General features: G+C 39.4%; 1 protein-coding gene across 4 annotated transcripts in view; it reads right to left on the bottom strand.

Annotated features, from left to right (window-relative positions):
- evla (Enah/Vasp-like a) overlaps nt 1–12,433 on the bottom strand; it is a 35,288-nt gene that overhangs the window by 10,436 nt on the left and 12,419 nt on the right. For all 4 annotated transcript variants that reach the window (XM_058090383.1, XM_058090382.1, XM_058090381.1 and 1 more), the window contains exons 2-5: nt 4,521–4,689; nt 3,258–3,438; nt 1,386–1,443; nt 239–300 (exon numbers count right to left, since the gene is read on the bottom strand). In XM_058090383.1, coding sequence (XP_057946366.1) covers nt 239–300; nt 1,386–1,443; nt 3,258–3,438; nt 4,521–4,689 — 470 coding nt within the window. The remainder of the gene's footprint in view (nt 1–238; nt 301–1,385; nt 1,444–3,257; nt 3,439–4,520; nt 4,690–12,433) is intronic.

The following is a 12,433-nucleotide window of genomic DNA, read 5'->3' as shown; positions in this document are numbered from 1 at the left end:
AGCAGACACTGCTGTGTTCAACTTCCATTCAAGTGTTTACTCTGCCTGAAACACCACTGATAGTAAAAAAAAACAAAGCAGGGCAAATACATGTTTTTCTTTCATTTATGCGTCCACTTCAGTCTTCAGTCAGCATGTTTGTGTAGTTAAGAGCAGACGCCATTCAAGAGGACATCTATTGATCTTGTGGCTTTCCTAAAGCTGGCGTGTGCGGGTTTGTTTGTTTTTTAAGCCTCACCTGATCCTGATGTCCGCCGCTCCCTCTCCTTGTGCGCTTGCATCTGATGTTGCTCCATCATCCTTTGAATAGCAAGGATGCTTTTTAAAATGCCTTTTTTTTAAAACTTCAGGACCACACTTTAAAGACTCATGGACTATCAATAACATTGCAACATTCTAATTTGATCCACTGCGAGACCAGTACTACTAATTTACTACTACTACTACTAAGGTACTACTAAAGTATATAGCATATAATAATATAGCTTTAATGACTCACCTGCAGTTTACATTGGTGAAGAACTGCAATACATAATACTGATATTGTTTTTAATATTTTGGGTTCCTTATTTAATTAATTTTTTTTTGAGTGGCTCTGGGGTACTGTGCATTTCACTGCATTTCATAATATTAAAATGTATTATATTATACTATTATATGAACTATTCTTAATAATATATTAATAACGTATGTAATAATGTCAATACATTAATTGTTAACATACACTGTATTAACTACTTATATTAAATTAAAAAATGTATCACCTACATTGTTTAGAATGCAGTGAAAAATATAATTATCATTTCACACACATATATATATATATATATATATATATATATATATATATATATATATATATATACATATAATTTCTTACATATTGACATTTATTTGTATAAATATTAATTATCCTTGTCAACAAATCATATTGCAGTAATAAGTATTGATTATATATTAAAATGTAATTTTCTAATAACATTAAATTAATTGTACTGTAAATAACTAATTGTCCTTTATTAGCAAAGTTATATATCAATATTGAATATATATTAAATATTAACACAACAAATTCATTGTAAAAAATTGTAAAATCATCATACTTATCAAAAAACTATATATCCTTCATATTAAATGTATGATATATAAAAATGTTAAGACTAATATTTTTGTTGTTTTTATAATTAATAATAATGTGCTAATAATTTAGCACTTTAAGACTTTTTGGTATTTAATATATGTTATATAAACAGAAAATAGTATGCATAAGTATAATATGCAATGAAATAATAATAATTATGACAAATGATTCTTTTCATATTTGTATTTATTGTGTATGTATGTGTAACTAAGATATGAGTGTATATTGTAGTAGGTGACTGTACCTCCTCTGCGCCTCGCTCTCCTCTGAGGAGGGTCCATTTTGGCGCTGGACAACTGGACCTGAAAAACAGGCCGTAACAACATTTACAATATGTGGAATTTGAAGACTCTTAAGAAGGTGAAGAAGACATAACAAAGAAGAATACGAAGAAAGTAAGAAGCCTGAAACTTCTGCCTGTGTGGGAAAAATCAGAGACTACATTCAACATGTGTGAGCTAAGTGAAAGTGACACAAATTACATTGTGATGAAAATGCATCCCAGCTCCACCACAAGCATCTTGTGTGGACAGCCAACAAGGTCCTTGGATTGTTTACATACAGCAAACACTACAGAAAACACAATACAAAAATATCACAAGGAAATGTACCGGTATAGACCACCCATGCAACTCATTGCTTGCTTTCCAAGCATATGTATATATATTGTACAGTAGAGTCACCATTTAAACCCATGGCATGACATGTGGCACTTTGTTGTTTACTTCAGCAGTAACAGTGTCATTAAAGCATTGAAGTGAAACCTGTAAAAGAGGGCAAACACATGATATAATATTAATAGAGGGGACTCGAGTAAGAAGACAATTGTCACCTTGTGCTGAATGTGCATCTATGCATGTGTGTGTTTGTACTGCTGACATATTATGTGGTGCCAAGTTGTTGCCATGGTGAAGGTCAAAGTGGAGCAGAACGACCAGGGGACGGCCGGATCAGACTTGTTTTTTTATGTATACACTGTATGAGCTCAGGGGAATGATGTAATAAAAAGTAATTACAAATACAGTCTCTTTGTTTTGGTGGGTGGAGGCGGGGTCGGTAGCATACAGACAGAGTGTAGAAGAGTGTAATGTAGTAGAAATGATATGTAGATTGTAATATATTGTCATACTTGTTTTCATTGTACTAATCTTAAAAGTAAAGTTAAAATATTGTCTCGTCTTGTAGACCCAATCTTGAGAAATCTACAGTTTCAATAGTACAAAAAAATAACATAATTAATTAATTTAAGGACTTGTAGTCAAATGACTATCCCTAATTACTGTGCAACACTAAACAAGCAGCACGTAAACAGATACACGCGTCTCATGACCTCGCACCCACAGGGTGGAAAGGCCCGACATTATGTCTCCATATGTGATATTTTAACCACCAATAGGAGAGTCACAAGGATGCCCTGGCATGATGTGGCAGTTAAACGAACTCCCGCGGCCTCTTTTAAATAACCTGTAACCAGAGCTGCTCAGTGGCTTGTTAAATGAGCACAGGGTAACAAACATAGAATATCCAACTAAATATATTTCATATATAAAAGCTATACCATCTTTTACTATAGCAAGTATAAAGATTTCCAGAGTGAAATCTACCAATAAATTATTATCTACCAATAAATCTACCATATATTTCCAGTCAGAGCCTTATCTATAAACCTGTGCCTCTTGAGCTCACGACTGCAGTACATGTTGTCCACCACTAGAGAGCAGTCCAGCTCATATAAGATGGAGATCAACATCTGCACATCAAATGTGAGAATTTAAATAGTATTAAAAAAAAGCATGTGACAGCATCTGAATTGCTTATTAATTTAGAGTCCAAGCATCCAAAGCAACTAGATTGTGGTTGAACGATATTCAACTGAGACAATAAAAGCAAGATGGTTGGAATTTGAGCCCAAATTCCACTTGAAGCGGTTATTCAACACCAACTGCAGACAAAACAACACATTCCTATTCCATTTCTCTGGAGAGGAGCTATTAAATACTAACAAAACATTCCAAAACCACCTTAAATAGCCTGTCAGACAGCCAGGAGTTAAAAGCATAACCTGGCGCTCTTGAGTTTATGTGAACATCATAGAGAGGTCAGAAGTTTGCATTACCTCCACTGTCAGGCGAGCTTAGGACGTTGAGGGCAAACAGCATTGCGTTGGAGAAGGTGGTGGCTTCCTCCTTGCTGGCAAAGTTGAGTCCGTAGACCTGGCGAGCATCACGCCATTGATGGAAGGTTGGCGTGGCCTGATTGTACTTGAGGCCCTTCACTATAGAGTAGTTGATCACCACCTTCGAGGGAAGGAAAGAGCTCAAATTAATGATGATTGATGATTTTAATAAGTATTGAAACAAATAGTTCTGCAATTCAGAGTCAAATACCAAATATAATTGTTTCATTCATTCATTCATTTTCTACCGCTTATCCTCACGAGGGTCGCGGGGGGTCTTCGAGCAAGAGGCGGAGTACACCCTGGACTGGTCGCCAGCCAATCACAGGGCACATATAGACAAACAACCATTCACACTCACATTCATACCTATGGACAATTTGGAGTCGCTAATTAACCTAGCATGTTTTTGGAATGTGGGAGGAAGAAAGCCCACGCATGCATGGGGAGAACATGGACACTCCACACAGAGATGGCCGAGGGTGGAATTGAACCCTGGTCTCCTGGCTGTGAGGTCTGCGCGCTACAATTGTTTCACACAAATAATAATTTTTTGCATAATCTCTTTTTTTTATGGAATTACTTATACAGGTGCTGTTATGCTGTTACGTACACACATAAATGAATTGAAAAATTTATTTTGGCCTGACCCCGCCTCTCGCCCAGAGACAGCTGGGATAGGCTTCAGCATGCCTGCGACCCTCGTGAGAATAAGCGGTATAAAAAATGGATGGATGGATAATTTAGGTGTAAGATCACAGTCTAGGAACGGAATTCGTCCATAACCCAAAGACCATCTGGATAGCATTACCAGATATGCTAAAGTAAAGCGTCACAAAATGAACCTTAATGCTTTATTGACATTGAAAAATGTAGTAAATAACAATTTAAAGGGGATCTATTATGCTTTTTCAACTTTTCTGATTCATAAATGTTGTTACATTGTTGTATTCTTGCAATTTTTCAACTTGTCTTAAAACTTTGATCAGGAATGTGTAAGACAATCCCGAATACAAGGTGACCCCCTTTTTTAGTCAGAGGTGTAGAATTACTATGAAATCTGAACAAATTAGGAGGTTGGCAATGCACTTTAGAGGTTCTGCTATAGTACTTGTAGAGTTGTCATCTGTTACTCACGTGTTAGAAAACTCATGCAGACGACAATTCAACAGGAATCAATTCAACACATTTCTTGCTGCTCACCTGCTGGTCCTGCAGCTTGACACCCACGACCCTGAAGGTGTTGTTGGCAGTGTTGTGGTAGATGTTGATGCGGCTGAAGCCCTGCTGGCCCGGCTTGATGGGCACCCACTTCTTACTGGCATCGTCATAGACCATCACTGAGGCCCGAGCCTGGCAGATGCTCTGCTCGCTGCAACAACAAGAGGTCACAGTGACTCGTACAGATAAGGAGTAGTTGAAAGACGAATGTATCATCATCATTGATTTAGATAATGCAACTGCACTATAAGCTACAAATGCTTGGTTCAAGAAGACAATAATGCATCCCACACTTTATGGTTTTCATGCATTCCAGTTTGTAAGCGATTTAAAGGGGACCTATTATGCTTTTTCCACGCTTCTGACCTATAAATGTAGTAGAAAGTTGTATTGTTGTGTTAAACGATGCCAAAGTTTCAGATAATTTGAGGTTTGCGCATTTAGAAGTGAGCCCTGAAAAAAGTTTGGGATGGCTCAAAACACTCGGTTTCAAAAGGCGTGGTAAAACTGCCCCTTCATGATGTCACAGAGGTTCCTTATATGGGTCATAGTTAGGAAGCACTTGTGCGTGTGACCACTCATAGAGGAGTGGGCATGCCGGGAGGCATTAAAACAGACCCTTTTGGCAGGAAATACAGCTGGAATAGGTGCAGATTCTGCAAAATCTGAAAATGTTTATGTGCTGGTTATTGTGTGTCGCTGCTCAATAGCAGTCCACAATTCAATTCAAAGGGTCGAAAAATTAGCATAATAGGTGGCCTTTAAAAGAGAGATGTACATTTCGATAAAGGGGAAAATTAAACATCAATTAATCAACGTGAACGTCAGTGGATTTCTGAGGTATTTCTCTTTTATTTTTTTGTTTTTTTTTTTCACAAAAACAAACGACACTGATTGAAAAACGGAATTATTGGGATTAAGAAGTTCAATTTTGTCAATTTTAGTGAATTGCAATTTTTGGGTTGGTTTTGTTTTTTCCTTCTTTATTTGTTAATTATGTTTGTTTGATTTATTTTATGTAAAGCTCTTTTTTTTTTTTTTTTTTGTCCCGTCCAGCCATTGGGGCAGATAGTATTGTTGATCTAAATGCCCTTACATGCTAGACAGATTTGCTCTGTGTCAGGAAAGGTGTTGGCTCTCTTATGTAAAGCTCTTGAACATGTCTCAAAAATAATGTTGGCAATAATATCATTAATCTGCAATAAATTATTGGACAATTATCATCCAGCAAAATTTGTTATTGTGACAGGCCTAATGAAATGCAATATGGGACAATCTCTCACGATTTATTATGCAAATTTTTGCCGCTTTGTATTGAGTTGTGGAGCTCCACATTATAACCCACACAGAACCTTTCTAGATCTTCCAGATTCTGCACCTATTTCTACAGTGTTTCCACGGATTTCCTGCCTTCCGCCCAAACGATCAGTTTAATTTACTCCACCTCGGGCTCTCCTCTAGGCACACCCACTCCACTACGATTGGTCATACTCCAAATATTAATAATGACAGTTTGGCAGTGAAAAACATCTAATAGTACTACACAGTTAATCCGCATAAGGAGGACTGTTGCTGTAACAGTGAAACACAATTGCTGTGTAGTTATGGAGTTAGCTGATGGGTCATAAGGGGGACACACCTTATTGCAGCTTCCTCTCCAAGTTCCAACAAAACAATCAAAATGATGTCTCATGTTAAATAAAGCAAGAAGTGGGTGGGTGGTTGGGTGGGTTGCTTTAAAAAGCTAAAAAAAAAAAAAAAAACGAAAACGTGAAGCTTACCCAAACTGAAAATTACCCTTTAGGTGTGTGTAGTATAGCTCATGTGCTTCACCACACACACGGTCAGATCAGTGGTGGAAGAGGGCGTGTGTGTATCTGGTAATGATATGGTGTGTTAAAAGCCCTAAGAGCACATCACCAACTGGGGTTGATCACATGCAGCAGGGAGGGAGGAAACAACCATCTCTGCAGCTCAACAACACAAATACTGCCTTTTTAACACAAAACAAGGTGGTAATGGAAATATTACATATTACATGTTGGGGGTGTCGCTTATGAAGATGCAGCGGTGACATGTTTCTACTAAGACTCCAAAAAATAATATCAGAAAAAAGGTTTTTATGAGAAAAGTTCGCTTTATTTTTTGCAACCACTTTTCCAAAAATGTTCCACTTTTCCATACCTCACAGCAAGCATCCAAGGGGTTATTGCACATGCTTTGCTATTTTGTTGGCATTTGTGGGATTTTTGTGGACCAGACCAAACAAAAATACACACAATATGTGTATCCTAAACATACAGTAGATCCACACTATTCGTTCCGGGCAACCCACGGCAAATGGCAAAAACATACCTACACAAATAATAAACACCCATTATGCCTGTCACAGTTATGAAACAATTACAGGCATACAGTATTCTTACAAAATGTGTAGTTACACAATATCACATCTTGTCAAAGCAGGTTCCTGCTGGAGTGTGTGACTCAATTGAGATATGAGACAGCGCCCTCTGTTGGATTCAGAACTTTTTTTTCCCCTGAAGATAGTGCCGTCAAACCACTTTCTGTTCAAGTTACAACAACAAAATAACCCAAAATAATTAATTACTTTTTACGCCATTTGACAACTTACTATCTAAATATGTTTCCTTGCTTCAGGACTGATGGCAACAGCTTGACTCCATCTTATTTGCATTTGCATTATTTCAAATTGGATAAAAACATAAAACATCTGCGTTAGTACAGCAGAAAGTGATTTTGTTCAGCCTTAGAGATGACACAATATATTTTATTCAATACTAGGCTGAAGAGCGTGAATAAGTGTCAGCCTTACACCCCGCTCTTCTTTTCTTGGCTCTCACACCTCCAATCTGCTAATATCAGCAGCTTTACAGTCCGACTACCACGGAGTACTTCACTCTGGGCGTGTGGCAGTGAAATGAAAACGAGCGTTTAGTGACTTCACAACCTGTGCAAGGAGAGCGTAAACGCCACATCTTTGCCTGCTGTTAAGTGGCTGTGTTCCCACTTCTCTCACTTTCAGCTCATATTTGACACTAACACAGCAGGCAGCTTATTACGTATACCGGCGCAATCTAATGACCCTAGTGAGGATAAGCGGCATAGAAAATAGATGGATGGATATTTAGGAGTGTGACATAATATTAATATATCAAACTAGCTGAAGAAGTACTGAAATTTCAATTTCATACAACATGACAAATGCCGGACAGCACGGCGGTCGAGTGGTTAGCGCGCAGACCTCACAGCTAGGAGACCAGGGTTCAATTCCACCCTCTGCCATCTCTGTGTGGAGTTTGCATGTTCTCCCCGTGCATGCGTGGGTTTTCTCCGGGTACTCCGGTTTCCTCCCACATTCCAAAAACATGCTAGGTTAATTGGCGACTCCAAATTGTCCATAGGTATGAATGTGAGCGTGAATGGTTGTTTGTCTATATGTACCCTGTGATTGGCTGGCGACCAGTCCAGGGTGTACCCCGCCTCTCGCCCAAAGACAGATGGGATAGGCTTCCCCCGCGACTCTCGTGAGGAAAAAGCGGTAGAAAATGAATAAATGAATGAATGAATTTTTGCAGAAGTTGGCAACCTTATCATAATTTGCCAATCGTTATTATTATTGTATATTATTATTACTGCCGTTGAGTTAATTTGCCAACTGACATTAATCCTAAACACACTAACATGTAGCTGAGGAAATGTTTGTAAAGACAGTGGATTGTAACACCACATGACAATCCTTTACCAAGTTATATGTTCAGTGATTGGTCGCAAGTAGAATGTTTTTGCATTCCAAGCACAAATATTTTTGGACAGAAAAAAAGCCTTGTGGTTGTGGTTGCTTTTTTAACTCAACAACTGCACTGGGTTCCAAGCCCTCCGAGCCAACGCCCTCGATGGACAAACTGTACAGGGAGACCATCCGGAGCAGGCGACATTTTAAAGTCAACATTGCATAAAAAAGAAGCAGAATGGATGAAAAAAAGATCTGAATGAGGAGGATGCAGATGTCATACTGACAGACTGACAGACATCGGTTTGTGAGACTCCTGAAATTGCACAGAGAGGCGGCAGAAGTCAATGCAGATGCTCTATTAACAAATGAGAGCTTCTGTGAATATATTCAACGCTAGCACAGAGGGAGTATTGTTAGTGACAGCCTGCTGGATGTGTGAAACTAAATGGCTCTGATGTTAAATCCAAAAACATACAGACATCATGTTCCTGCAACTCATACCCAATCTCCACTTTAGAGAGCCCACAGTCCACCAATTGGGGGAGGAGGAGGGTAACGGTGGTACGTGGTGTGATGGATCTTCTTACAAAAGCAGAAACTATTTCTGGAGCAGTTAGCAGAGGCGCGGACTTGTCGCTTTCATTTCTCTTTTTGGATTTTAAGCGCAGCTCTTTAAGCAAGTCACAAATAAAGAGGCACTCCTGTCGTGTCGACCCAAGCATCTAATTTCGCACACCTCTGTCAGCATGACCTTGTGGGTGGCTGTCATGATGGTATTTTTACAGAAAGCATTCATCTGTTTTGAGGGTTTTTTGCTGATATTTTGGGTGGTTGTGGGCCGTGAGGTGTCGGAGCGTACACGTGCAACATCATGGATGACGTGCGTCACATCAAAAAGGTCATCTGTTGCTGAAATCCCAGTCAGTGACATTAAAATAATATGATGAATCAACAGACGGGTCTCACAACATTAAGTACACTTACTCCATCTAATGAAATGTCATACAAGAGCTGCATCAAACTATACACTACCGAAACGCATTTTCTCTAGACGCTGTGCCTGAATTAACGGTTGCATGCGTTAAAATTTCCTTTCAATGCGTAACCTCCTTGACACAACACAAGGAGATGCCTTTTTACGTGTATTTCAAATGGACAGATGCACGCCGAGATTTTATAAAATGCACTTCTGCCACCTTGAGGTCCTTTTTTGGCCTAAAACTGCATCAAACATCCATCCATTATCTATGCCGCTTATCCAGTTAGGGTCACAAGGTTATGCTGGAGCCAATCCCAACTGACTTTGGGCAAGAGGCGGGGGTAATTGTTAATTGGATTAATGTGGAAAATGTATTCGGTTAGAGTACGTTTTGGTTTGAGCCGAACCTTCTGGACGCTAACCAGGTTCCACTGTATTATTCTCGCAACTTTATGTGTGTTTTGTAGGCCATGGTTACGTTCAATCTAGAATCACCGGAGAAATACAAAATGCACCACATTGTAAATATGATGAGCAAAACAAAGCCTTCTTTCTCTTGTTGAGATAAATAGATTACATGAGTGAGGTTGAAGACGTGAGGAGCGGCGTGAACATGAAAAAGACATGAGAAAGACATGAGAAGATGGAGATCAAAAGTGAAAGAAATGTCAGGGAGGAGGGAGAAAGAACAAACAAAGCACCAACACGATGCCTTCTGCCACACTGAGTGCTTCCTTGTGTCAAATGGGCCTCGGGTGGGGAAAAGGAGGCCACATTCATATGCAGGCTTTTGAATAAAGCAAAGCACTTCCCGCACACATGGTTAGGCATATGTCAGCGCTCCACGCTAACTTAAAAAACTTAAAAAAAAACGCCCCTAACTTGAAAATTTGGGAGTGCAAGCAGAAAATTTAAGGGCGCCCACCGAAATGGACATGCAAAGTAAACATTCACATTTCCGCTCATTTTCAGTGTATACTGATAAAAACAATTAACTTCAATACAGCACTAAGCCCACCTTCTTTGGGTTTTGTCTCCTTTCTTCCTCCTCGGGAGTTAATGTACGTTGGCAAACTACCTCATTTGCACATTTCTGTCAACTACTGGGCTGAAGTGTGGAGTACAAGTTCATCGTTTCATCATATTCAATAATAATACAAATAAAACGGGCAAATTAACTGGTAGGATTCCCATCTTGGCCCCTGCTTCTTGGCCGAAGTCAGCTGGGATAGGCTCCGGCATATCCCCACGACCTTAGTGAGGATAAGCGCCATAAAAAAATGAAGAAGGAATATATATATATATATATATATATATATATATATATATATATATATATATATATATATATATATATATAGTATAGTATATTGAATACAATAAGTGAACGTGAAGTGTCATATAAAAAGGGGTTAGCATTGAATAAGCTCTGCTTCTTCCTACTCTTCTTCCTATGTTGAATTACATTGTATACTCCAATGTAACCTTGTATGCATGTTTGAAATAAACCAGACTAACTGACAGGGAACTAATATTGAATTAATCCCGTGAATCACTTAATTCTTCATTCAAATTAATCATCTTCAATAAATCATAACCTCTTGTACAATCGTCAGCCAGCTGGGTGCAATGACAGCACCCGGGGAGACTTCCTGAGTGGCGTGGGAGGTAATTACAGTTTAATACATCCCTGGTTACTCCTGAAGCTAATAGAGACGTACAATCAGTGTTAGTGAGATGTAAACAATGTCGCTGTCAATGTAAAAAATATATACACCAAACAATACGTTATATTATATATATAAAAAGTCACTGCATATGAATTCATTTAAGTGTCACCATGGGAATTATAGCCCCCAGGGTTCACTGGGCATTTTGGGGGCCACCGCCTATGTGTGGCATGGGTGGGGGAGTGTACAGTTACAGTATGGACGACAATCTTTCTGAGTGTGTGTATGTGTGTGTGTATAGAGGGTGGGGTGGAGTAGGGGTCTATCTAACAGAAGGGAGGAGGTCTGTCTGACAGGCGGGATTAGAGACAGAGCCCGGCAGGCCGATCATTACCTCACTGCAGTCTTAAATCTAAATTAACCAGCACTTAACTCTCATACAAGACCTCTAATCTGCTCAACAGGGAAAGTAGTGCTTCAGGACGCCTGTGGGAGCTAAAAACAGCACAAGCCAACATTATTTCTCAGAAATCAGCCTAAAGCCTTTGTAAGACAACAAAGTGTTTGTGTTTGAGTAATGTAGTGGTGTTGGCACATTTTAGGCTGTTGTAGCGAAGATGATGTGTGATGTGAGGCAGAACACTGATTAAAAGTAACCGAGGATCATCAAGTATATATAAATTCAAGGAATATAAGGAACTCATTGATGCCTTTTCTTGTTCTGTGGCCAGACAATAGCCATAGACCTTTGCTGGTCAAATAGTGTGGTGGACCCCAGTGGGGGGTTGACGGTGAACTGTCGGGGGAACGTGACAGACATGGAGGACTTTCAATATTATCGCAGACCTGCCAACATGTGTGAATTTGCCATTCTCAGCATGTAATTTTGACTCTTGAATACTCAATACATTTTGTTGCATTTATCTGGTTTCAGTTTCGATTTCAGTCTGTACAGTACAGATAAATATATAGATTTCATTCATGTTCTACCGCTTATCCTCACGAGGGTCGCGGGGGTGCTGGAGCCTATCCCAGCTGTCTTTGGGTGAGAGGGAGGATACACCCTGGACAGCCAATCACAGGGCACATATAGACAAACAACCATTCACACTCCCATTCATACCTATGGACAATTAACCTAGCATGTTTTTGGAATGTGGGAGGAAGGCGATGTCCCCGGAGAAAACCCATGCATGCACGGGAAGAACAAGCAAACTCCACACAGATGTTCCACGAGGTTTGGAATTGAACTTGGGTCTCCTAGCTGTGTGGCCTGCGCGCTAACCACTTAAGCGCCGTGCAGCCCTAAATAGATACCAGTTTCTTAATAATATTTCAAATCAGGGGGATGCGAAAACATTTCTCTCTCCAGTTAACAGTCCATGCGGCCGTCAAAATGTGTACTCAGCACGTCTTATATTAAATATCTGCTGGAGGAATAAACACTCTGAGGCTATGTCCGCACCAAAAACGATTTTTAAAAGCAGGG

Source organism: Doryrhamphus excisus, chromosome 13, assembly GCF_030265055.1.
Source record: "Doryrhamphus excisus isolate RoL2022-K1 chromosome 13, RoL_Dexc_1.0, whole genome shotgun sequence".
In the NCBI taxonomy this organism is placed as follows: domain Eukaryota; kingdom Metazoa; phylum Chordata; class Actinopteri; order Syngnathiformes; family Syngnathidae; genus Doryrhamphus; species Doryrhamphus excisus.
This window is presented reverse-complemented; position numbering and strand designations above follow the sequence as displayed.